A 27,673-nucleotide genomic window follows, 5' to 3' on the forward strand; every position below is an offset into this window, starting at 1 on the left:
CTCCATTCCCTAGTTTCTCTCTGCTCGTCATTCGCATTTTTCTGTGATTCCTCTAAATGTGGAATTAGAGTCGCCAGGTTGCTTCAAGAAGGGTATGACGGGAATGTCGCCTGGTTCTGTGCAGGGGTGTTGATCTTTGAGGCGCGGAGACTGGAGACGACCTCCCAATTCTGGTTTCGGGACAAAAAGTGTCTTGAAGACACAAGAGGTCCAACGACAGCTTCTGTTATCCAGAAATCCCGTCAGTAAAAGGTTCTTACCTCTTTAAACCGGAAAAGGGTAAAGTGCAGTAGATCCGCCTACCGGTCCCCGATGCGCACGCAGCAGCAAAGAAGCCACAAAAGGCAGTACTTCCCCGAAGTTCTCTGCGGCGTGATTTGTCCCCGTCGGCGACTCGTAGAGATCCTTGGCTCCCATAACAGCGCCGCTTCTGATTGGCTGCTTGCCGCGCGCTCGGTCTTGTCTGGAGGCTGCGCCCGGCGACTCGGCCGGTAGTGGCGATGTCCAGCCGGTCCAAGCGGGATTCTCGCGGTTCCACCCGCGGGAAGCGCGAGTCCGAGTCGCGGAGCAGCTCGGCTCGCGTCAAACGGGAACGAGATCGGGAGCGGGAGCCCGAGGCGCCGAGCGCCCGGTGCAGCCCAGTGCGCGTGAAGCGGGAGGTCGAGCCGCCGGGCGCGCGCGAGGCCCCGACGCCGGTAGTCCCGGCGGTGCGGGTGAAGCGGGAGCGCGAGGCCGACGAGGACTCGGAACCTGAGCGGGAGGTGCGAGGTGCGCGGGGCCGGGCGCGGGCTCCTCTCTCGCGTTCTTCTTTTTCTCTGTCCAACCTTCTCTCCCCGCGGGAAAGTCATACTTTACACGCGATCCTGCTCGACTCGACTGCTTTTTAATGAGGACTGCTTTTTACTAGTCTTGGTAATCGTAGCTCTAATGTTTCTAGCAACTTTAATAATAACAGCAGCTTTCCCTTATCGGATGCTTAGCTTTGGGGCCAGGCTCGTTGTTTTACAGGTGTTACCTCCTTGAGTTTTTACAAAACACCTGAGGAATAAGCCCTGCTGTAATTCCTGAAATCAGACCGTTCAGAGTGGAGAGCCTGAACTCTGGGCACTTGGACTACACTGCCCTGTCACTTGGGGTTGTAGCTGCCAGGAGGTTTGGATTCTAATCCGGCCTCTGAGACTGGGTCACTGGTTTGGGAATGTGGGTTTCATGTGTCTGTCCCTCTTTAAGTCGATGGAAGGAATACTGGAATCCATGAGCTTTGAGAGCCTTGTCAGTCACTTCTGTGACTGTACCCTCTGCCTTCTGCTGGACGCATTCTGCTTTTCCTGGTAATTGCTGGAGATCTTTTGGCCCAGCCTTGGTACTCTGGAGTGTGTACACTGTTTTCCAACTTGTTGATATCTTACCAGTTACTAAGTAGGTTTCCATCACGTCTGAAGCTTTTCCTGTTTAAGCTCAGTTAATCTTTTCCATATCTGAACTTGGGACTTCTGATTTGAACATGTTTCCCATATACTTGTTTTCTGGTGAGTTAGCAGGTAAACATATCACTAGGCTACACTGTAGGGGCAGTGTTCTTTGTTCCAGGATTATTCATTCTCCAAGACTATAATTCTGTCTCTGTGCCTGTTTATCTGTATAAGATTATATTCTTGGGGACTTCCCTGCTGGTCCAGTGGCTAAGACTCTACCCTCCCAATGCAGGGGACCTGGGTTTGATCCCTGGTCAGGGAACCTGCCACTAGGTCCCACATGCCACAACTAAGAGTTTGCATGTTGCAGTGAAGATCCAAGAGCCTGCATGCCGTAACTAAGACCTGGCACATCCAAATAAATAAAAGATCTTACTCTTATGTTAACTCTTAAATTTCTTGCTCAAGGTTTTGCATTTGACATATTTTTGTATTATGCACAAGGTGTAGGATCCCACCTTGCTCATGAAAAGTACTTGATAAATATTCTTTGAATAACCTAATAATTTCAGGATATTCTTTGGTTTCTTTTACTTATATATTCTGTCAGCCTCAGGTTTCCCTTTCTCTGAAAGAGAAGTTGTTTTTCAGATATTTTGCTTAGTTGTGGTCAGGAGATTGTTTTCTCTGGGACAGATTAGGATACCAGTTGTGGTTACTGTCTTATTTTTTTTTTCCTTTTATTTTTATTGTGAAATAGATCATAGGTACTAAGATAGACCAAATGTCATGCACATGTATAGTTTAAAGAAGAGTGTGGGTATATAGCCTTAAATCTACCATTTGTCAAAGATTGTGAAGGGTCTGACCCTATTTGTACACTACCAAATTAGCCTGCCACGGTTTCATGGATGCTGTTGGAAGACATTGAACTACTGGGCCTCAGACAGCATTCTGCAGCAATAACAGTAGCCAGAATATAGCATTATCATCGTTTCCTGAGTCAGTTCCTGTAGTGCAGCATGATGAAAATCCATACACACAGGGAGTGGGTGCACAGGACAACAGCTCTGAACTTAGAGAACCCAAATCTTCTACAGTGGGCCTTGAGCTTGCCTCGCCTTTGCTCTGTAAGGAAACACCATCTCTGACTTCCAAGGCTGTACAAACAAACTTCACTATACCAACATCTTTGGCGAGATAGTCTGGAGGTGGTCGGTACCTCTGGTCACAGTATATGCAGAAACAGGAGAGAGCAATGCAGAATTGCCTCCTGACACTGTTGAGCTTCAGAAGTAGTGCTTAACTAGTACTTTGTTGTTGTTTAGTTGCTCAGTCGTGTCGACTCCTTGCAACCCCATGGACTGCTGCACACCAGGCTTCCCTGTCCTTCACCATCTCCCGGAGCTTGCTCAAACTCGCGTCCATTGAGTCGGTGATGCCATCCAACCATCTCATTCTCTGTTGCCCCTTTCTGCTCCTGCCCTCAGTCTTTCCCAGTATTAGGGTCTTTTCCAGTGAGTCAGCTCTTTGCATTAGGTGGTCAAAGTATTGGAGCTTCAGCATCAGTCCTTCCAATGAATATTCAGGGTTGATTTCCTTTAGGATTGACTGATTTGGTCTCCTTGCTCTCAAGGGACTCTCAAGAGTCTTCTCCAGCACCACAGTTTGAAAGCATTAATTCTTCGGCACTCAGCCTTCTTTATGGTCCAACTCTCACATCTGTACATAACTACTGGGAAAATCATAGCTTTGACTATACAGGCATTTGTCAGCAAGATGATGTCGCTCCTTTTTAATATGCTGTCTAGGTTTGTCATAGCTTTTTTCCAAGGAGCAATCATCTTTTAATTTCATGCTGCAGTCACCTTCCACAGTGATTTTTGGAACCCAAGAAACTAAAATTTGCCACCGTTTACACTTTCCCCGCATATATTTGCCATGAAGTGTTGGGACTGGATGGCATGATCTTAGTTTTTTGAATGTTGAAGTTTAAGCCGGTACCTTAGAAGGTCCAACAGGCCCCTTCCCAGTTGCATCTGCCTTCCTTGCTTGCTGGGGTAATCACTGTTCTGAAGTTTTTCTGTTTCTACTTTTATTGTTTTATAGTTTATATATATGTAAAACTATAAACTATATATTTTATATATAATAAACTATAAACTTTTATAGTTTATATATATTTACCTCATATATTTATGAGGTAAATTATAGTTTTACCTTATATATATGCCTAAGTAGAACTGTATTTTATTTTGTATTTATTACAAATGAAATCATACTATGTATAGTCTTCTGTTTTGCCCTTTTTTTTTTAACTAGTCATATTGTTGAGGTTCATTCAGATAGATGTTCATGGCAACAAAGTATTCTATTGATGATAGTGTGTGTATGCTTAGTCCGGTCCAACTCTTTGTGACCCCATGGACTGTAGCCCACCAGGCTCCTCTGTTCATGGAGTTTTGCAGACAAGAATCCTGGAGTGGGTTGCCATTTCTTCTGTTCCCGACCCAGGGATCAAACCTGATTTCTCCCATTTTTGGTATGTGGTAGGCATTTTGCTTGTTTCTAGTTGGATCTCTTTCAAATATTGTAGCTATAAATATTTTTTAGTAAAATATTCTTGATGCACCTGTGCAAAAGTTCTCTAGGGTAGATGCAAGTTTTAATAGAAGAGAGATTGCTGGGTCAAAGGGTCTGTGTATTTTCACCTTCAGTCTAGCTGCAGTATTTTGTAATTGTAAGAGTTTACATTCCCACCAGCAGTCTATGAGACTTCTCATTGCTCCTCATATTTGCCAGCACTTGGAATTGCTTGATTTTGTTTTATCCTCTCTGGTAGGTGTGAAGTGGTATATTATTGTGCAAGGGAATTTGCATTTTTTTGATTATTGGTGAGGTTGAGTATCTTTTCATATTTTTGTGGGCTGTCTTCCTCATTTTCTGTTGGGTTGTCTTTTTTCAAAACTCTTCACCAGATTTCTTTATTAATTGCAAGCAATTTCTTTGTTGGTTTTATGTGTTTCAAGTATATTGCCTCAGTTTGTAGCCTGGTGGCTCAGACTAAAGAGTCCGCCTACAACACAAAAGACCTGGCTTCGATCCCTGGGTTGGGAAGATCCCCTGGAGAAGGGAATGGCAACCCACTCCAGTATTCTTGCCTGGAAAATCCCGTGGACAGAGGGTTATAGCCCATGGGGTCGCAAAGAGTTGGACACAACTGAGCAACTAACACTTTCACTTTCTGTTAGAGTGGGCATTTTGGGGTGTTTTCAGGCTATTTGTAACAGAACTCGTCCTGATTTGTTTTTCCCATTTTTGTGTTTGTTTGTACTGGTAGTTGACCCTGAGTATGTGTTTCCCATTTTCAGAACTTTTGATGATTTTCCTTTCAGCAAAGAATGGCCGAGTGGATTCTGAGGACCGGAGGAGCCGCCACTGCCCGTACCTGGATACCATTAACAGGTGGGTAGCACACGGATGGCTGGGACAGCAGACATACAAGGGAATCTTTGTAGAAAGTTCTTTGTATTGTATGATATGTTCAGAAACTTTATCTCTTCTAAAGCTTTCTGCCCAGAAAACTGTGCTTCTTGCCAGGTTTTTTAATCTTTCCCCTCAGTTTAAACTGTCATCAGAGGGCATGTTGTTTTAGGGTGCCACATGCAGAAAGAGCTTTCAGCTTGTTTTGAATTTGTATGAGGAAAATAAAAGGATATGTGGTATCAATGGCAATCACCAACTTACTTTTTTATTGAGCACTCAGTATGTGCTCAATAAGATGATGCTATGAAAGTGCTGCACTCAATATGCCAGCAAATTTGGAAAACTCAGCAGTGGCCACAGGACTGGAAAAGGTCAGTTTTCATTCCAATCCCAAAGAAAGGCAATGCCAAAGAATGCTCAAACTACCGCACAATTGCACTCATCTCACACGCTAGTAAAGTAATGCTCAAAATTCTCCAAGCCAGGCTTCAGCAATATGTGAACCGTGAAATTCCAGATGTTCAAGCTGGTTTTAGAAAAGGCAGAGGAACCAGAGATCAAATTGCCAACATCCGCTGGATCATCGAAAAAGCAAGAGAGTTCCAGAAAAACATCTATTTCTGCTTTCTTGACTATGCCAAAGCCTTTGACTGTGTGGATCACAATAAACTGTGGAAAATTCTGAAAGAGATGGGAATACCAGACCACCTGACCTGCCTCTTGAGAAATCTGTTTGCATGTCAGGAAGCAGCACTTAGAACTGGACATGGAACAACAGACTGGTTCCAAATAGGAAAAGGAGTAGGTCAAGGCTATATGTTGTCACCCTCCTTCTTTAACTTATATGCAGAGGACATCATGAGAAACGCTGGACTGAAAGAAACAAGCTGAAATCAAGATTGCCGGGAGAAATATCAATAACCTCAGATATGCAGATGACACCACCCTTATGGCAGAAAGTGAAGAGGAACTAAAAAGCCTCTTGATGAAAGTGAAAGAGGAGGGTGAAAAAGTTGGCTTAAAGCTCAACATTCAGAAAATGAAGATCATGGCCTCTGGTCCCATCACTTCATTGGAAATAGATGGGGAAACAGTGGAAATAGTGAGAGACTTTATTTTTTGGGGCTCCAAAATCACTGCAGATGGTGATTGCAGCCATGAAATTAAAAGACGCTTACTCCTTGGAAGGAAAGTTATGACCAACCTAGATAGCATATTAAAAAGCAGAGATATTACTTTGCCAACAAAGGTCCGTCTAGTCAAGGCTATGGTTTTTCCAGTGGTCATGTATGGATGTGAGAAGTGGATGTGAAGAAAGCTGAGTGCCGAAGAACTGATGCTTTTGAACTGTTGGAGAAGACTCTTGAGAATCCCTTGGCTGCAAGGAGATCCAACTGGTCCATTCTAAAGGAGACCAGTCCTGGGTGTTCATGGGAAGGACTGATGTTGGAGCTGAAACTCTAATACTTTGGTCACCTCATGTGAAGAGTTCACTCATTGGAAAAGACCCTGATGCTGGGAAGGATTGGGGGCAGGAGGAGTAGGGGACGACAGAGGATGATATGGTTGGATGGCATCACTGACTCGACGCACATGAGTTTGAGTGAATTCCAGGAGTTGGTGATGGACAGGGAGGCCTGGCGTGCTGCCATTCATGGGGTTGCAAAGAGTCGGACACGACTGAGCAACTGAACTGAACTGAACAGTATGTGCTAGGGCTTACCAGGTGGCTCAGTGGATAAAGAATCTTCCTGCCAGTGCAGGAGATGCAGGAGACTTGGGTTCAATCCCTGGATTAGGAAGATCTCCTGGTGGAGGAAATGGCAACCCACTCCAATATTCTTGCCTGGGAAATCCCACCGACAGAGGAGCCTGGAGTCGCAGAATCTGACATCACTGAGCACGCACACACATGATGTGCTAGGTACTGCTCTTGATGCCTGGGATTCAGGAAAGGAAAAACAGACAAAGACATGTCCTAAAGCACAGGTGGTCATCTCATCCCAATGCATTCTTTGGTCCCCCAGATCATTATAGGATGGTTTTTTCACTTATGCTCTAGTGTAGCCTTGACTACTAGACTGTTTTTGCAACATTGGAATTGCTCTTTGCAACAGTGGAATTGTCCATGTGGTAGGCACAAACCACTTGTGGCTGTTGAGCACTTGAAATGTGGCTTGAGGAACTGAATTTTAAATTTTATTTTATTTATTTATTTATTTATTTTTTTTTTAGTTCTACCAGTTTATTGCTACCAACCCGTGACCCTCCACCCTCATGCACACATGCTCAGTCATGTAACCCCATGGACTGCAGCCTGCCAGGCTCCTCTGTCCATGGACTTTTCCAGGCAAGAATACTGGAGTGGGTTGCCATTTCCTTCTCCATAAATTTTATTTTAATTATTTTACATCAATAGCTGTGTGTGGCTAGTGGCCCCTTTAGTGGGCAGTGCAGCTTTCCAGGGACCATTAACGATTAATTAGAGTTGATGCTTGAGAAGGAAAACCCTTGCCACCTGTGGATTTAGTAGAGGTAACTTTTTTTAAATCACTTAACTTGCCTGGTACTCACCGTGACTTTGCACTTGAACAGATCTTTTTGTAGGTATTCCTCTAAAATTCTTCAGGCTTCTGACTTTTTTTAATGGACAAAAATAAAATTTTCTTTTATGAAAGGGGTTATTCACTCTTTTTGTGTCCTTTATTTTATGCCTTTTACTTTGGAATGTTGTTGGTGTCCTGTTACTTTAGTCCTACTTGTGGCTTTTCCTCCAGAGAAAGTAATGGGAGATTCTCAACTGGTTGTGGATACTCGAAGAGGGTCATTGGTAGAGATACCTTTGCACTACTCTGGGGGTTGGTGGGTTGGGGCACTATATTAAATGTCTAGGTGAAATTGTTAGTTGCTCAGTTGTGTCTGACTCTTTGCTACCCCATGGACTGTAGCCCACTAGCTTCTCTGTCTATGGAATTCTCCAGGCAAGAATACTGGAGTGGGTAGCCATTCCCTTCTCCAGGGAATCTTTCCAATCCAGGGATTGAACCCCGGTCTCTTGCACTGCAGGCAGATTCTTTACCATCTGAGCCGCTAGGAAAGCCCGAATGTCTAAGTAAGGAAGAGTTAACGTTCCCCACAATTTGCATGTGATTGTTGACCTGTTCTTGGAAGGATGCTGCATGATGCTGGGGAGCATGGAGCCAGCGGTGCTGCTTTACTCAGGTGCTTACCTGGGCAGCCATCACCGTTAACTGTTTCTGTTTTGTTTTCATCCTCTTAGGAGTGTGCTGGACTTCGACTTTGAGAAATTGTGTTCCATCTCCCTCTCCCACATCAATGCATATGCTTGTCTGGTGTGTGGCAAGTACTTTCAAGGTAAATAAATATTTTGTATTGTGTTTTCAGCACTAGCCACAGGTCTGTGGGTTTTTGTTGTTGTGTTTTGTTTTTTTTTTTTAAGAGAGTAAGTTGCTGTTAAGAGTCATGTCTAATAAACTTTTATCTTTGTTCCCAGGAAATTGGAATACTCTTAGAAAATCCATAGGAGGTTCTCTATTTATCAGAATCTGAACACATGTGAAAGGGAGAAAGATCTCACCACATGTGAGACTGTGTGGGAAATCTCAGAAGCTCTAGTTTTATTATTATTTTTTTAAGGTGGTGGCTTTCTCTGCCTAATGCTGGTTGTCGCCAGTGAAGGAGCACAGGCAGGACCACTGAAGCCCTGCTGTCTCCAGCCCCACTGCCTCTGGCCCTGCTGCTATTTATTTAACTTTTCTGTTTGGTTGTTTGGCCTGTGAACCGACTGCGGGGAAGAGCTCTGGGATTGGCTGGCCCCTGGTGCTGACTGGCTCTGGGTTTTTGAATCTCTGATATTTTTCTATACTCAGTGTCTTTTTCTGAGAATCCTTTTACTGTCAGGAATTTTTTCATTCTGTCCTTTTCTGAAAATTAACTGTATTCAGTTTATTCAGACCAAGCTAGTGCTATTTGCACAGTATAGTGGTGGATTTAGAAGAAATGTAAAGTACATTCCTTGCTCTTATAAGGATCTTATAAATAGTCAAGGGTAACACATAAAACAATCAACAAACTCTCTTAAGACCATAAAGATTACTGCTGGCCCATGTGGCACTGAGTGTAAATAAATAAGGACAATAGGAGTTGAAATATGCAAAGATCACTGTTAGCTGGAATGTTTGTGTCAAGTTCATGAAGGAGGTGAAGGAGGAACTTGTTCTCTGTATGCAGGATATACAGAGTTTGAATGGGTAAAGGGTGAAATATTCTAGAAAGGAGTGGTAACATGAACAAAGGTTACGTAGATATGAGATTGTCATGAATGTGGGCAGCTGGAAAATTAGGACTAAGTGATGATGGGGACACATACATATGTGTATGTACGTGTATTATTTATAATATATACATGCATATCCCTAGTTTCTGATAGCACATGAAACTAGCTTGTATACATACACACATACATACTCACATATATACGTACACATATGCACATACAGATACCCACACGTTTTCCATATTTGTGTATATGAAATTAGTCCCCCTATGTTTTATGCTATCTAGAGAATAAAGTGCTGTTCTTTCTTGCTAACTTGTATGATGAGAGGAGTTCATGCGGAGATGAATTTTCAGGAATGGTTTAGTACTTTGCTTTTGCTGATATTAACATGTTCTGATACAAAATGAAGAAGGGAAAATTATACATGATCTGTGTGCTTCTGGAGTTTATGCTTCTCTCACAGCGTTTCCTCCTTCCTGCAGGCCGGGGTTTGAAGTCTCATGCCTACATTCACAGTGTCCAGTTTAGTCACCATGTCTTCCTCAACCTCCACACCCTCAAGTTTTACTGCCTCCCTGACAACTATGAGATCATTGATTCCTCACTAGAGGACATCACGGTGCGTGTCCAAGAGGGTTGGTTTGGAACTAGTTCTCCTGGGAGCTACCCCAGGGCTCCTGGGGGTCTTCCCTACTGAAGGTCAGGAAAGAGTCTCAGTCCTTTGGACTTGGAGAATCTCCTTTCCCTCTGGGAGGAACCAGGGAAACTGAAGAAAGAGGTCACGTGTGCTCAGTCTCATAGTCGTATCCAACTCTCTGGGACCCCATGGACTGCAGCCCACCAGGCTCCTCTGTCCATGGGGTTATCCAGGCAGGAATACTGGAGTGGGTTGCCATTTCCTCCTCCAGGGGATCTTCCTGACCCAGGGCTCAATCCTACTTCTTCTGCATTAGCAGGCAGATTCTTGACCACTGAGCCGCCTGGGTAGCCCCACAATTCGTAGTCATGGCCCATGGTCTGCAGCTTAGCTATTGTTTCTGTTTTTAGTTAGGACTGAAGAAATAGGGCTCCTTTGTAATTGGGGTGAAAGCATTTTTATGAAATAAATTACCCTTCCACACTTTGGTGTAGTGATGTGAATTGAGCCTGGGGTAGCCAGGTTTAGGACAGAGATTTATACCAGCTCACAGCTCCTTTTGGACTTTCCAGGTGGCCCTAGTGGTAAAGAACCTGCCTGCCTATGCAGAAGACTAAGAGACACGGATTTGATCCCTGGGTGGGGAAGATTCCATGGAGAAGGGCATAGCAATCCATTCCAGTATTCTTGCCTGGAGAATCCCCATGGACAGAGGAGCCTGGTGGACTATAGTCCATAGAGTCGCAAAGAGTTGGACACAACTGAAGTGACTTAGCACACATGCACGGCTCCTTTTGACATGATGTGGCCAAAATGGCCAGCATGTTCCACCTGCAGGCTCCGATTTGTGCCTTATGCCAGGAGTCCCTGCACTTAAGTGGGGAGCCTGGGAAGTCCTCTTGGGCTTTGATTACTGTTGGAACTGTTGATTATTGTTTTCCTTTTCAGCAAGTGGCTGCATGTTCAGTAGAGTGAAATGTTCTATTTAAGGAAAGCTTGGTGTTCAGAGTGTTTGAAACACTACTTACCCCACTTCCATAAGTTTCATAGTCCTCTTAAAATTGAAGTTTTAAGTGGTTATGCACAGAGGGAGAAACTGAAAGGAATTCAAGCTTTTTTTTTAAATTCAAGCTTTCACAGTGAGTCAATGGTGACTTCCCTGGTGGTCCAGTGGTTAAGACTATGCCTTCCAATGCAGAGGATGCACGTTCGATCCCTGGTCTGGGAGCTGGGATCCCACATGCCTCGCAGCCAAAAAACCAAAACGTAAAATAGAAACAAAGTGAGTCAGTGGTGCCCTCTGACCAGCCTGTGACCTACTGACCCTCATAGCTGTAGGACTGGGAAGGGTCTGATCCTGCCCCTCCAGTCACAGGGAATCACAGCATTGCAGACCTCCACAGAGAGGGAGAACGACATTCCTGCTTACGCAGCAGCCCACGTGCTGACCCTGCGTGAGCTCCTACCTGGGACTCAGACTCGTGCCGCCTGCAGACTTGAGTATCCTGCAGTTTCTCACTGTTGTTTGTTATGGGGTTGGCCAGACATGCTCTCTAAGGGAAGGCCTGGGACTCGGTGATTTTGGGTTTTTGATAATCACCTGTTTATAGATGAGCAGTGTGTAGTGGGCCTGTTCCATGTCACCTCCGTCCTTAGCCCTACTGTTGGGAACTCTTTGGGTGGCTGTTTATGGTAAAGTATTTTTTGCTTTTGCAAAAATTGCTGTTGCAAATATGTCTTGTCAGCTCTATAGATTGTCCTGAAACAACTTGGAATTTTCTTTTGTTTTGCAGTATGTGTTGAAGCCCACTTTCACAAAGCAGCAGATTGCTAACTTGGACAAGCAAGCCAAGTTATCCCGGGCATATGATGGCACCACTTACCTGCCAGGTATCGTGGGCCTGAATAACATAAAGGCCAATGACTACGCCAACGCCGTCCTTCAGGTAGGGTAGGATGGGATGGGAACTGTGCGGGAGGGGGCAACCCAGGAATACTGAAGGTCAGCCAGGAAATGACTGCTTTCTGGTGGAGTCTAGTGGTCCTCAGATCCTGATTCTTTGCTGGAAACTCTGCTGGCCTATTTGTTCTGCACCAAGCAGAACACTCCTGTGTCTGCTTGAGGGCTGCTGGTAAATGGTGGGCCTGTTTCAGCCTCTGCAGTGTACAGGGAGTGGAATCTGCATGTAGCCTGGAGGACCCAAAAAGAGGCACATGTGCTAGGTGATGCTTTTCTTCCATGGTGTAGATGTTCACTGTGTTGGCTCTGAGGTGTCTGTCCTGCCCCTGTGTATAAACCCTGAAATGAGAAAAGCAGAAAGCCAAAGTTGTCCTGTTTGCAATTAAGTTTTGCTTTAAAAAAAAATTACATGAGTAATAGTGTACATTGTAGAAAATATTGATAAGCGTAAATAAGAAAATTAACAGTAATTCTGCTTCACTCAAAAAAAAAATGATTACTATAAACAAATTGCGGAGAGTGGGGAAGAAAGATACAGAAAGTGTAACAGGAGAACTTTATTCCTTTCCCTAGTGCTCTGCCCTGGGATAGTTAACAGTATAGAAAGCTCCAGAACTATTCTAAACACACACACGCACACTCACACGCACACACAGGCATAATGTCATGTGGCAATATTATGGTTTATTTTGTTATTCCTCAATTGATAGATAAAATTTCACTTGTCTCAGGGTTTTTTGTTACCAGTGTTGCAGTGTGTATCCATCTTGCACTTTTTGTGACCCTCTTATATTTTGTTTTATTTCTTTTCTAGACTTTTCAAATACTTGGATTTTTAATCTAGAAAGTAACATAGTATATGTGTATATCTTTGTATATATTTTAACTTAAAAGCCTATTGTGAGATCAATAAATGTTCTTGTGCAGCATCCTTAATGATTACACGTCATTCTGTTTTGTTGAATTTGATTCATTCAACCTTCACTTCTTGTATTAATGCACTGTGAGCCTTGATTCTAGGCTATAGGGGAGTTGTTGTGGTTTATGAACCCACCAGCCACAGAAAAGGCTGCTGTTTTTTTTTTTTTTAATTGAAGTGATGAAAGTGAAAGTGGAGAGTGAAAAAGTTGGCTTAAAGCTCAACATTCAGAAAACGAAGATCACGGCATCCGGTCCCACCACTTCATGGGAAATAGATGGGGAAACAGTGGAAACAGTGTCAGACTTTATTTTTCTGGGCTCCAAAATCATTACAGATGGTGACTGCAGCCATGAAATTAAAAGACGCTTACTCCTTGGAAGCAAAGTTATGACCAACTTAGATAGCATATCCAAAAGCAGAGACATTACTTTGCCAGCAAAGGTTCATCTAGTCAAGGCTATGGTTTTTCCTGTGGTCATGTATGGATGTGAGAGTTGGACTGTGAAGAAGGCTGAGCACCAAAGAATTGACACTTTTGAACTGTGGTGCTGGAGAAGACTCTTGAGAGTCCCTTGGACTGCAAGGAGAGCCAACCAGTCCATTCTGAAGGAGATCAGCCCTGGGATTTCTTTGGAAGGCATGATGCTAAAGCTGAAACTCCAGTACTTTGGCCACCTCATGCGAAGAGTTGACTCATTGGAAAAGACTCTGATGCTGGGAGGGATTGGGGGCAGGAGGAGAAGGGGACGACAGAGGATGAGATGGCTGGATGGCATCACTGACTCGATGGACGTGAGTCTGAGTGAACTCCGGGAGTTGGTGATGGACAGGGAGGCCTGGTGTGCTGCGATTCATGGGGTCGCAAAGAGTCGGACACGACTGAGCGACTGATCTGATCTGATCTGATAGTTGACTTACAGTGTTGTGTTAGTTTCTGATAAACAGCAAAGTGAATTAGTTATAGATATGTATTTTCCTCTTCATATTCTTTTCTCTTATGATTTACTATAGGATATTGAATATAGTTCCCTGTGCTATACAATAGGACCTTGTTGTTTATTTTATATATAGTAATTTTTATTTGCTAATCCAAAATTTCTAATTTATCCCTTTTGGTAACCATAAATTTATTTTCTGTGTCAGTGAATCTGTTTCATAGATAAATTGTGTTGTGTATTAGATTCCACATGTAAGTGATGTCATATGGTATTTTCTCTTTCTGGCTTTACTTAGTATGATAATCTCTAGGTCCATCCATGCTGCTGCAAATGGCATTGTTTCATTCTTTTTTTTTTTTTAAACGGCTGAGTAGTATTCTGTGTATGTGTCACATCTTTATTCATCTGTCAATGAACATTCAGGTTGTTTCCGTATCTTGGCTATTGTATATAGTGCTTTCATGTATATTAGGTGCATGTATGCCCAGGAGTGGAGTTGCTGGATCTTATGGTAACTCTGTTTTTAGATTTTTCAGGAACCTTCATGCTGTTCTCCTTAGTCGCTACACCAGTTTATTGATACATTCCTACCAGCAGTGTAGGAGGATTTCCAAAGGGGTGTTGCATTGTCACTGTTACCGTTAAAAAAAGTTCTTCCATTTTGATAGGTATCTCCATCTTAACTTACTTTTAAAAATTCATTTCTAAAGTTGATTCTTATATTTTCTCATGAGTTGTGGGCCTTATGTGCTCATCTTTCTATTAGTGTTACACTATATTGAGTTTTAAAAGTATGTATATATTTATATGTATATGTGTGTGTGTTGCACGTATTCTAGTTCTCATTTGGTTGGCCTTTAAACTTTGTGTATGGTGTTTTTGCATAAAGAATTGGGTAAAACATTGCAAAAACATATCTCTGAGTTTTGCTGTCTGCCGTTTGTGTCATGCCTGGTCCCTTGTTGTTTGGTTGCTAAGTTGTGTCCCACTCCTTGTGACCCCATGAACTGCAGCACGCCAGGCTTCCCTGTCCTTCACCATCTCCCGGAGCTTGCTCAAACATGCCCATTGAGTCGGTGATGCCATCCGATCGTCTCGTCCTCTGTTGTCCACTTCTCTTCCTACCTTCTATCTTTCCCAGCATCAGGGTCTTTTCCAGTGAGTTGGCTCTTTGCATCAGGTGGCCAGAGTACTGTAGCTTTAGCTTTAGCATCAGTCCTTCCAATGAATATTCACGGTTGATTTCCTTTAGGATGGACTGGTTGAATCTCCTTACAGTCACTCTCAGAAGTCTTCTCCAGTACTGCAGTTTGAAAGCATCAGTTCTTCGGCGCTCAGCCTTCTTTATGGTCCAACTCTCACATCCATACATGACTACTGGAAAAAAATCATAGCTATGACTATACAGACCTTTGTCAGCAAAGTGATATCTCTGCTTTTTAATACGCTGTCTAGGTCTGTCATAGCTTTTCTTCCAAGGTGCGAGTGTCTTTTAATTTCATGGCTGTAGTCACCCTCTGCAGTGATTTTGGAGCCCAAGAAAATAAAGTCTTTCACTGTTTTCAGTGTTTCCTCATCTATATGCCATGTAGTATTTGGACCAGATTCCATGATCTTAGTATTTGAATGTTTCTGGTCCCTGGAAAGGTTGAATTCTTAGATGGAGAGAGATTTTGCTGACTTTGCCTCTTCCAGTCTCTCATGGCTTTGTGAAGACTGTTTGAGGACAGATAGGGTTTTGAATACAATCAGGGAAGTTGTGACTTTGTGATGGGTTTTAGCCCCCATAGGAAGTTCTTTTTATTTATACATGTAAGTAGATGAACAAATCCTCTGTGATGTTTCCACTAAAATGTTACTGAATGGACCAAGTACTCCACAGAGGCTGATTAATTTCTTTCTGAGGACACCTGCTATTTGTCTTGTCACTGAAGTCAGGGAGCAACCTCTCTCCACAGTGGGGCATGGATAACAGAGCTAGGATAAACTTTATCCACATGCTTTTCCTTTTGAGAGTAACTCGCAGCAGGAAGGGCTTTCCTTGTGGCTCAGCTGGTAAAGAATCCGCCTGCTATGCAGGAGACCTGGGTTCAATCCCTGGGTTGGGAAGATCCCCTAGAGAAGGGAAAAGATACCCATTCCAGTATTCTGGCCTGGAGAATTCCATGGACTACAGTCCATGGGGTCGCAAGGAGTTGGACACGACTGAGCAACTTTTACTTTCAGTATCTCAGCAGGAAATCCTTGTTTCTTTAGCTGAGCTAAACTTGTAGGCTTTCAGGCCGTTGCTTCAGTCATGTCCAACTCTTTGCTACCACATGGACTGTAGTCTGCCAGGCTCCTCTGTCTATGGGATGCTCCAAGCAAGAATACCAGAGTGGGTTACCATTCCTTCTCCATGGTATCCTCCTGACCCAGGGATTGAACCTGCATCTCCTGGGTTGCAGGCAAATTCTTTACTACTTGAGCCATCAGGGAAGCCCCAAACTTGTAGAGGCTTTCCTGGTCACCTCTATCATTATCCTGAGTTGCCCCCTGAATTGTTTTCCCCAGAGATGCCTGGGTTTATATATTTAGCAGCATCTTTCCTTACTCCTTGCTAAAGGGATTACCTTGTCAAAGAAAGTTGTGCACATGGTAAGCACAGCACTGATGAGGATTCATGACCCTATCAGAAAAGACCTGAGACTGTATTTATTTAGGGTCTGTTCTGTGGTCTCCTTCCCAGTTTCATATATCACACTAATAAGCATATGTTTCTTCCTGAACTAACATGGTAGGTCTTTATCTTTTTGCTTAATGAGATAAAATTGATTTCTATTCTCTTAAAGTCTTTGACTATTTCCATCATAACAGAGTACATTCATTTTTATATACAGTTGTATGGCTTTATTACCACACTCTTAATAACCACATGCGGGAAAGACACCTTTACTTCTGATTCTTTAAGGTGTAACAGTTTTTAGAAGAGCTTAAGTAGATGAGCCTGAGTCCCAGGGGTCCAGCAGAAGGGCTGTGGATTAATCGGAATCGGAATGTTTGATTTCCAGGCTCTGTCTAACGTTCCTCCTCTCCGGAACTACTTCCTGGAAGAAGACAATTATAAGAACATCAAACGTCCTCCAGGGGATATCATGTTCTTGTTGGTCCAGCGTTTCGGAGAGCTGATGAGAAAACTCTGGAACCCTCGCAATTTCAAAGCACATGTCTCTCCCCATGAGATGCTGCAGGCTGTTGTCCTCTGTAGCAAGAAGACTTTTCAGATCACGAAACAGGGTAAGGAAGGAGTAATTCGTGTCTTCTGACTTTTGGGCAATAGCACTAGTCTGGTGGGCACATTTACTTCTGCTTTGCAGTGAACTCTGCAGTAGCTGGAGCGAGTGTCCAGTGCATAGCGTGTTCAGGTGTCTCAGTCGTCCTTCATCAGCCTGCCCTGCCCAGAGTCCCAGGCGTGGTCAGCTGGATAGGCAGTCTGTCTGATTTGCTAAACTAAACTACGACTTGGGAAAACCAGGAGGCTGGAAAAGGCACCAACCATTATTAAGTGCCTGCCACTTTTGCTTCTCATTTTGTCATGTCGCAGACTGTTCTATTCTGACTATTTTTATCCCTCCAAACCCAGTGATTTATTGCCACATGAGTAGCTCATAGTAGCTCATAGGATGTGATATGATACTCTCTAGTTTCCAGGTCAGTTGATTGACTATTCACTCATGGTGCTAGGTTTTAATGCTGCAGGGTTAAAAAACACAGTTTTTTCATTCCAGGCACTCCTGTTCTAGTAGGGAAGATAGTTCTGTAGAAAGATGATTACATGTGTTAAGTGCTGTGAGCAGAAGCACAGCATGCTGTGGGAACACATGCGAGGTGAGCTGAGATTCAGAGAGAAGGAAAAGACACCTGAGTTTTAGGTAGCGGGGAGACACGGTGGGGGTGGACATTCCAGGCAGAGAGGACACTGGACAGGAGCATGGAGGTGCCTGGCACAGAGAGAGGACTGCTTGTAGCTGGACCTTTGGATCCAACAGTGAGTGCTGAGATGGACCAAGTGGTTGGGTTTATTTCCCACTGCTATAAGGAACTTGGATTACATCCTGATAACAGCGGGGACGCAGTGAAGGCCCTTAAGTGAAGATACGCTGTCACATGTTTGTCTTAAAACATTCTTGTTGAGGAGTGACTTAGAAATTCAGTAATGGCTATTATTTTTATTTTAATATTTTGACTGAGCTGTGTGGCTTTCAGGATTTCAGTTACCTGACCAGGGTTGGAACCCGGTCCATGGCAGTGAACATGCCAATTCCTAACCACTGGCCCCCAGGGAACTCCCAGTAATGATTTTTGATGGGTGATGAGACTCAGGGTTGGAATAGAGCTGATAAGTGAAGATTCTGGTTGAGCCAGATTGTCTAGGGGGTGAGTAATGTCAGAAGACTAAGATCTTGGCCTTGAGGAGTGTCAGTGTGTAGTGGCCAGATAGAGGAGGTTGCCCACAGGATGGGATGGCTGGAGAGGAGGGAGGAAAACTGAGAATGTGGAGTCATGCCAACCAGCGTGTGGTTTGGACTTTCATTCAGTCTGATGTCCCACCTCTCCTTTTCCAGGGGATGGAGTTGATTTTCTGTCCTGGTTTTTGAATGCTCTACACTCAGCTCTGGGGGGCACAAAGAAGAAAAAAAAGAGTAAGTTGTGTTATTTTATGACGGAGAGCACTTTTTTGTTTGCTTCCTTTTGGAAACACTTTGCAACTTTTCATCCTTTCTTCTTACCTGTGTATTTTTTGTGTTAGGGTACAGTCTCTGTACACATGGGCTAAATCTTGTTCCTGAATAGTTTCCTTTCCATTTTTCTTTATTAGAGCATGCTTGTATATAATGGTATTTTTAATAAGTAGAAATGGATATGATTGTGCTCTAGAAATCCTGACCTAGTTTCAAACTGAGGGGCTGGGCAATGTGTTGTAGACATGCTGGTGGGCTGGTGGTAGCCGAGTGAAGACTTAGTGGATAGTCCTTAGGCCTGGCTGCTTCTTCGGAATAACAGACTAAAAGCTAGTTTATAGAGGCTCAGACCTCGAGTCCCTGTGTTCTTAGCATCCAGGTTGGCTTAGCAGTAGTTGGACATTTTTCATGAATGCCTTAAATAACTTAGCTTAGAGACTGCTGAACCAGGTAAGTTGTTTTGGAGACCTAACGCAGTTTTCTTCTCTCTGTGTTCTGATGGTGTTGGTTTCTTGATGTGGGATTGTGGCCTGATGCTCTTTTTACCAGGTGGCCCTGCCCCCTCTTTAGGTGTCTTCAGTCTGTCCGCCCCATCCATCTTGGGGAGAAGAAAGACATAGAATAATTGTTAAAAAAATATTCATTTATTTGGCTGCACTAGGTCTCAGTTGCGTGTGGCATAAAACTCTTAGTTTTGCTGTGTGAGATCTAGTTTCCTGACCCAGATCAAACCAAGGCCCCTACATTGGGAGCACAGAGTCGTAGAAATCCTCTAGAGTAATTATTTACACAAATAAGTAAAAAGGTATAATTTGGTGGTATATGTCTGTTTTTAAGTGAGAGCTTTGGGTCTTATGCTGGAAGATGCTGATTTATTTTAAAAATGTAGGAGTTAGAACTGAATTTTGGAAATACTTTCAACACAGAAGTTGCATTTTGATTTCTGTTTGTACAGCAATTGTAACTGACGTTTTCCAGGGGTCCATGAGGATCTTCACTAAAAAACTGCCTCATCCTGATCTGGTGAGTGGCTTGGACTGGTTTATATTGCCCGAGAGGATTCAGAGTTGACAAAAAGATGCTTAGATAACTGGAACAGCCTTTTGCTCCAGGAAGAGGTTCTGCAAGGCGCCTGCCAAGTGGCATGTCCCTTAGGTTCCTGTGTACCAGTGTGCTAAGTTTGGGAGGTGGTGGTTGATTGTACAGTTGACCTTCGAACAACACAGTTTTGAGCTGCACTAGTTCACTTATACATGGAATTTTTTCAGTATATAAAAGCACTCTATTTACATTTAGCAGTTGGTTGAGGCTTGATCATCCGTGAAATTTGGTATCCAAGGCAGGTCCTGGAGGCAACCATAGATAAGGAGGGATGACTGATTTCAGTGTTCTGGCCACTAGGTGGTGCTAGTGTGTTTTTCCCTAAAGCTCAGATAAACTTTCTAGATTTCAAATAGTCTGATATTTAAATAATATCTCTATGAAGATGAAAGACCAGTGTTTGCATTAATCTCTAGGAATTCCCAGGTGGCTCAGTGGTAAAGAATCTGCCTGCCAATGCAGGAGACGCAGGAGATGTGGGTTCAGTCCCTGGGTTGGGACGATCCCTAGGAGAAAGAAATGACAACCCACTCCAGTACACTTGCCTGGAAAAATCCCATGGACAGAGGAGCCTGATGGGCTACAGTCCACAGGGTCTCAGAGTCAGACATGACTGAGCACCCACGCATGCAAACAGGTTGTGCAAGTGCCTGTGGAATTGCACAGTCTCTTGGGTACCCCTTCTCCCTTTAATATTAAATGAAGTAAATATAAGCGTCCCTGAAACCTCATTTCTTTCCAGCTGTGGTATTCTATTTTGCTCACACTCCTTCCCTCCTTTTCCTTCTTCCTCACTTCCAGCCAGCGGAAGAGAAAGAGCAGCTGCTGCATAATGACGAGTACCAGGAGACGATGGTGGAGTCCACATTTATGTACCTGACACTGGACCTTCCTACTGCCCCCCTGTACAAGGACGAGAAGGAGCAGCTCATTATCCCCCAGGTGCCTCTCTTCAACATCCTGGCCAAGTTCAACGGCATCACTGAGAAGGTGACCCATTTGCACACCTGCCCTGCTCATAATCCTTTGTCTCTCTTCCTCTCTCTTTTTTTAATATATCATTTTATGAGGGGTGAGGTTGTGCTGGGTCTTTGTCGCTGCCTGTGAGCTTTCTCTAGTTGTGGTGAGTGGGGGCTGTTGTCTTGTTGCGTTGAGTGGGCTTCTCATTGTGGTGGCTTCTCTTGTGGAGCACAGACTCTAGACGTATGGACTTCAATAGTTGTGGCTTGTGGCTCTTAGTTGCCCTATGGCATGTGGAATCTTTCCAGATCAGGGATCAAACCCGTGTCTCCTGCATTGGCAGGTGGATTCTTGACTACCATGAAAGTCCAACCTTTTCACTTTGACGTTTTTCTTTTTATACTTGAAAATCGCCACATGTGTGTAATGCTATTTTAAAGTGTGTGGTGTTTATTGAGCCTCCCAGACTTTCTGCTGTTTTACCCTCAACTCAACTTGAGTTGAAAGTGTAGTAAAAGTGTTAGTTGTTCAGTCATTTCTTACTCTTTGTGCCCCCATAGACTGAGGCCCACCAGGCTCCTCAGTCCATGGGATTTCCCAGGCGAAAATGCTGGACTGGGTTGCCATTTCCCTCTCCAAGGGATCTTCCTAACCCAGGGATCAATCCGAGGTCTCCTGCACTGCAGGTTGATTCTTTACCTGGGAGCTTCCCTGGTGGCTCAGCTGGTAAAGAATCCACCTGCCAAAATAAGAGATGCAAGAGATGTGAGTTTGATCCTTGGGTTGGGAAGATCCCCTGGAGAAGGAAATGGCAACCCACTCTAGTATTCTTTCCTGGAAAATTCCATGGATAGAGGAGCTTGGCAGGCTACAGTCCATGGGGTCATGAAGAGTCAGACATGATTGAGCAACTAACACTTTCACACTTCAACTTGAATTAAAGTGCCTCTGGGTAGTATGGAGAAAGGACAGGGTATTTAGGAGAGTAGAAACTCACAAAGGTATGAAAAACTCCTATCTTTTAAAAAATATAATGTAGATATTAAAGCAGAAGAAAAAACACTAAAATATAAATAAAATGAAAAAATGTATTCTTACTATAACATTACCTTTCATCAAGTTGAAAGTTTCTTTTTATCTGCAGAGTTAACTGTTTCTTGGTTTAATTCCTTTCTTCATCGTAGATAAATTTAATCCTTTTTCGTTCTTTTAAACTTAAACTTTTTTTTTTTTTACCTCAATGCCTCATTCTGAACCCTTTTCCCTCTCTTTTTTAGACTCATTTCATTTGGGGAAGGTGAAAGACCTTAGGGCTTATCTAAATCTGTTTATTTTATTTGGCTTTATTTTATACCAATTTTACGTGACAGAGCTGGGGATCTAAAGTCAGATTTTTCTCTGACTTTTTCAACTATACCACATGGTCTCTATTATTACTGTTTGTTCACATATAAGCAATATTGAGATTCCTGTGGACCCTCAGTATTGGTTTACGTTTATTGTTATGATAGTATTACTTAAATCAGTGTAAACATCAATGTTGGTATACACTTTTCATACCTATAGCTTTTAAGGAAAGTACTAAATTATAACTAACTTTTATGTAAACAAAACTTTGAAATCAATAAAACTGGTTAATAGCACTATTGTTATGTGGGTTTAGCTAAAACCTTGCTGTGTGAGGACCGTACTGATGTCCAGTGTAATTCCTCCCCTCCCTCCACCCCATGCTCCCAGTGTTCCCTTGTAAATTTCAGAGAAACCTTTTCATGTTAGGTTATGGTGGTATTTAAGTGTTAACTCTGTCCTTCACTACTCTGAGATAATTAAAAATAGTGCCTCTTGATGCCAGCTTGTACATAGACACAGATGTGGGCAGTGAAATTTCTTGGAGTTTACTTGATTAAGAACATTTCTTTTTTTGGAGTGGGGGGAGGGTTTAGCACAATATTTTATTTCAACCACACAGAGATGAGTTACTTCCTATCACCAAAAAGACATTTATTTCTATAGGGCTTATACCTATAGATGATGAGAAATTTACCAGAAAGAAGGTGTGGCTCTGGTATGTGTACTAGAGATGGAAGGTTTTTATTTCTCCAGTGCTCTCAGATTATTCATCATGTGGCAGGGAACTTAATTGTTTAAAAAGGAACAGTTTTATTGAGATATAATATACAGTAGCATACAATTTGGAGAAGGAAATGGCAACCCACTCCAGTGTTTTGCCTGGAGAATCCCATGTACAGAGAAGCCTGGTAGGCTGCAGTCCATGGGGTCACACAGAGTCGGACACAACTGAAGCGACTTAGCAGCATACAGTTAACCTATTCAAAGTTTACAGTGCAGGTTTTTTTTTTTGTTTTTTTTTTTTTTTTTTTTTTGCTTTACTATATTCATAGATATGAGCTACCACAGATCTGGTCAGCTTTAGAATACTTTCATCATTGATTTTTTTTTTTTTTAATTACCCTTTAGTTATCATTTTAACCCCTTTGTGTCCCCCTGCCCTAAACAGCAACTAATCATTTTTGAATGACACTTGATGCTTGCAAATTTTGAAACAAACTTTGAGATCACGGTCAGTCTACAAGTTTTTGTTACGGACATGTTTTCATTTCTCTTGGCTGGATATCGGGGAGTGGAATTGCTGGGTGGTAACTCTTACGTTTAGCCATTTGAAGAACTGTTTTCCAAAGTGACTGCACTGTCTTATATTCCCACCTCCAGTGTACGAGTGTTCCAGTTTCTCTGCATCTTCACTAGCGTTTGTTATTGTTTATCTTCAGGTTTGGGGCATCCTAGTAGGTGTGAAATGGTATCTCATTATGGTTTTAATTTGTATCTCCCTGGTGACTAATTTCATGTGCTTATTTGTATAGCATCTTTGGAGAAATGTTTGTTTAGATCCTTTGTGAATTTAAAAAATTAGTTTATCTTTTTATTATTGAGTTGTAAGATTTCTGTATATAGTCTCAATACCAGTCACTCATCAAATTGTATGATTTGCGAATATTTTTTCCCATTCTGTAGGTTGCATTTTTACTCTCTTGATAGTATCATTAGCAGCATAAAGGTTGTAACTTTGATGAAGTTACTTAGTTTTTCTTTTATAGTGTGGGCTTTTGCTATCATATGTAAGAATCCATTCTTAAATCCCAGGTCATGAAAGGTTACTTCTGTGTTTTGTTCTAAGACTTTCATAGTTTTAGCTTTTACATTTCAGGCCTTTGTTGTTGTTGTTTAGTCCCTAAGTCACGTCCAGCTCTTCTGTGACTCCATGGACTGTAGCCCATCAGGCTCCTCTGTCCATGGGATTTTTCTAGGCAAGAATACTGGAGTGGGTTGCCATTTCATTCTCCAGGGGATCTTCCCAGCCCAGGGATAGAACCCACATCTCCTGCATTGGCAGGTGGATTCTTCACCATCTGAGCCACCAAGAAAGTTCCATTGATTGGGGGATTTTTGCAGAAACTAACTAATGCCTGCGGTCAGTAAGTTTATTTTGGTTAGCCTGAGATTAATTCTGTTATTTCACTAACACTTTGTGAGTTATTACATTCAATAGTTACACCTGACACACCTGTAGAATCTTTTAATTGAATTGAAATGTTGTCTTCAGTCCACTCTTCTGTAGAAGCAAAGGAACCCTCTCCAGCACCATGAATTTCATTTACACTTTCTGTATCAGAATCAATGACTAAGGTTTTTTGTCTTTTTGTTGGTCTAATATTCACATCATCTGAATCAGAACTATATTCTGAAGAACTGTCATCTTCTGAGGCACTAGTATATATATCGCTCAGGCAATCAGAGAAAATATCTTCATAAAATTCACTGAAAGATTCTTCTTCACTCAAAATTTCATGATGCATCATTTTTGAAAATTTTTCATTGGAACAAATACCTAACAGAGCAAAATATTAATACTAATGACAATCATAAGTTGTGTAATGAACCCTTCATCGATTTGAAGCTCTAACAACTTCACATGGTGGTATTTATTGTATCACTCTCTAGAAACATACTGATATGGCTCGTGGGCTCAATAGTGTATTAAGTTAAATTTTAGTATATGGTGTAAAGTACAAAGTCTAGTTTTATTCTTTTGCATATGGCTGTCTAGTTGTCTTAGCACTGTTTGTTGACAAGACAATTCTTTTCACATTGAATGGTCTTGGCATCCTTGTTGAAAAATCATTTGACCATATACACATGGGTTTATTTTTGGAGTCTCAATTCTGTTCCATTGATGTATATGTCTAGAACACAGTCTTGGTTATTACTACTTTGTAGTTAGTTCTGAAATTATAAACTGAACTTTCCAACTTTATTCTTTTACAAGATTGTTCTGGTTATTTTAGGTTCCTTGCAGTTTTACAAATTTGAGAATCAGCTTGTGGATTTTTACAAAGAAGCCAATTGATATTCTGACAGGGATTGTGTTGAATCTGTAGATTAGTTTGGGAGTTATTGCCAACTTAATAATAGCAGTCTTCTGATTCATAAACATGGGTTATTTTTCTATTTATTTATCTTCTTTAATTTCCTTCAATAGTGTTTTATAGTTTTTGGAGTATAAGTTTTGAACTATTTTAATATAAATTTTTATTATTTTAATTTTTGGCTGCACTGGGTCTTCGTTGTGGTGTGCAGGCTTCTCATTGCAGTGGCTTCTCTAATTGCAGAGTGCAGGCTCTAAGGCTCGTGGGCTCAGTAGTTGTGGCTCATGGGCTTAGTTGTGATCTTGTGGAATCTTCCTGGACCAGAGATCGAACCCATGACCCCTGCATTGGCAGGCGGATTCTCAATCACTAGACCACCAGGGAAGCCCCCGAAGTTGATTTTTGTAGCCTGCAACCTTGCCAAACTTTTAAAGTGTATTTCTTAAAATTTTCCATATGCAAGATCATATCATCTGCAGACAGAGATAGTTTTACTTCTTCTTCCTTTCTAATCTGGATGCTTCATATTTGTTTAAATGTTATTACCTGATTGCTCTGGCTGGAATCTCTAGTACAGGGTTAAATAGAAGTGGAAAATGGAGATATCCTATCTTGTACCTGATCTTGAGGGATAGAGTCCAGGCTTTTACCGGTAAGTATGATGTTAGCTGTGGATAACATCACATATCTGTTTTTCATAGATACCCTTTATCAGGTTGAGGAAGTTCCTTTCTGTCTCTATTGAGTGTTTTTCTCATGATAAGGTGTCGGATTTTGTCAAATGCTTTTTTGTATCTACAGAGATGATTGTGTGGGTTTCGATTATTGCTATTTGTTGTCTTATTTTGCTATTTATTGCCTTGTTTTCTTATTATTATATGATATGGTATATTATATTAATTGATTTTTGGATGTTAAGCCACCTTTGTATTCCTGAATAAATCATACTTAGTCATGTATAATTGGTATATAATTCTTTGTTGTTGTTTATGTTGGAATTGATTTACTAGTATTTTGTTGAGGAATTTTGCATCCATATTCATAGAAATACTGATATGTAGTTGTGCCTAGTTTTGGTATCAGGGTAATGTTGGCCTCATGAAAGGAGTTGGGAAGTATTCCCTCCTTTTATTTTGGAAAAGTGTTTGAAAAATTGGTGTAATTTCTTTAAATGTTTGGTAGAAAATACCAGTGAAGAAATTTGGGCCTGGGCTTTTCTTCATGGGTAGTTTTTTAACAACTAATTTAATTTCTTGTTGTAGGTTTATTCAGATTGTTTCTTTTCGAGTTTTGGTAGTTTGAGTCTTTCTAGGAATTTATCCATTTCATCTAACTTATCTACTGTTTTAGCATACAGTTGTTTATAGTGTTCCTTTATAATCATTTTTATTTCTGTAAAGTTGCTAGTAATGTTCCCTTTTTCATTTTTGATTCTAGTAATTTGAATTTTTTTTCCTTGTTCAACTAACTAAAGGCTTGTCTTTTCAAAGAAACAGGTTTTGTTGATTTTTCTGAAATGTTTTTCTGCTCTGTGTTTTTTTAACTTGTGGTCTGATTTTTTTTTCTTTTTTTCTGTTTGCTTTAGGTTTAGTTTGCTTTTCCCCCAATGTTTTAAGGTGGAAGGTTATTGATTTGATTTTCAATCTAGGCATTTACAACTAAGTTTACCTCTTGACCACTGCTTTAGCTACATCCCATAAGTTTTTATATGTTGTGTCTTCATTTTTATTCATCTTGAATTCTTTCCTGATTTCCCTTTTTATTTCTTTTTTATTTAACCTATTGCTTGTTAAGGAATGTATTGTTTAATCTCCGTACATTGTGAGTTTTGCACGTTTCCTTCTGTTGCTGACTTCTGTTAATAATGTCACCCCATTGTGCTCAGAGAACATACTCTGTATTGTTTCTGTATTTTGTGTTTGTTGAAGTTTGTTTTACGGGCTGGCATACGGTCTTTGCTGGAGACCATTCCGTGTGCACTTGAGAAGAGTGTACATTATGCTGCTGGCGGTGCAACTTTAGGCCTAATTATAATGTTGCTCAGGTCTTCTGTTTCTTCTGCCTGGTTGTCTGTCCACTGTTGAAAGTGAGATATTCAAGTCCTGAGTGAGGCCTCAGTTAAGTGTTGCTCAACAGACTGTACTTGACCTACGAGTCTTGGGGCCTTGGAGGAGGAAGGAACGTGGAATGTCAGTTGACTGCTCTTCTGGAAAACCCTCAGTGTTAAAGGGCTCCTTGTTGGTCACAGGTGCCTGTTCCATGGTGCATGTGTCTGATGGTCAAATGGTCAGGACATTCTTCTTTATTTTGAATTAAGTGAAACTCTTATTTTTTTTTTTTAGGGGCTTTCCAGGTGGCTCAGTGGTAAAGAATGTGTCTGGCAATGCAGGAAACATGGGTTCGATCCTTGGATCAGGAAGATCCCCTGGAGAAGGATATGGCAGTCCACTCCAGTATTCTTGCCTGGAAAATCGCATGTACAGAGGAGCCTGGTGTGCTATAGTCCCTGGGGTCACAAAGAATCGGATACGATTGAGGGACTAAACAAACAACAACTCATGGTTTTTAAATTCTGAACTTTTAACAAATCCTCTTTTTCACTTGACATTTTTGTTTTCCTTATAGAAACAAAAACCTATATTATATGGTTAGAGTTCAACAGTTTGGTCACGTGCTGGCTGAAACACAGATGAGGTATTTCAGCTTTGGCCAAACAGCTATTCTTAACCCTTGCAGGTGGTTGCTGGGGTCAGGTGTCTTCTGGATTCTATTGGAAGACAAAATTCTA

The 27,673-nt window shown here is 41.9% G+C and overlaps 1 protein-coding gene across 1 annotated transcript in view; it reads left to right on the top strand.

Annotated features, from left to right (window-relative positions):
• Positions 1 to 445: 445 nt before the first annotated feature.
• Positions 446 to 27,673, top strand: part of USP39 (ubiquitin specific peptidase 39) — a 36,583-nt gene continuing 9,355 nt past the window's right edge. Inside the window, exons 1-9 of the mRNA XM_014476979.2 lie at positions 446 to 768; positions 4,811 to 4,880; positions 8,182 to 8,276; positions 9,684 to 9,820; positions 11,632 to 11,784; positions 16,709 to 16,934; positions 18,263 to 18,340; positions 19,335 to 19,402; positions 20,282 to 20,470. Coding sequence (XP_014332465.2) covers positions 501 to 768; positions 4,811 to 4,880; positions 8,182 to 8,276; positions 9,684 to 9,820; positions 11,632 to 11,784; positions 16,709 to 16,934; positions 18,263 to 18,340; positions 19,335 to 19,402; positions 20,282 to 20,470 — 1,284 coding nt within the window. The 5' untranslated portion in view covers positions 446 to 500. The remainder of the gene's footprint in view (positions 769 to 4,810; positions 4,881 to 8,181; positions 8,277 to 9,683; positions 9,821 to 11,631; positions 11,785 to 16,708; positions 16,935 to 18,262; positions 18,341 to 19,334; positions 19,403 to 20,281; positions 20,471 to 27,673) is intronic.

Source organism: Bos mutus, chromosome 11 (genome assembly GCF_027580195.1).
Source record: "Bos mutus isolate GX-2022 chromosome 11, NWIPB_WYAK_1.1, whole genome shotgun sequence".
Classification (NCBI taxonomy): Eukaryota; Metazoa; Chordata; class Mammalia; order Artiodactyla; family Bovidae; genus Bos; species Bos mutus.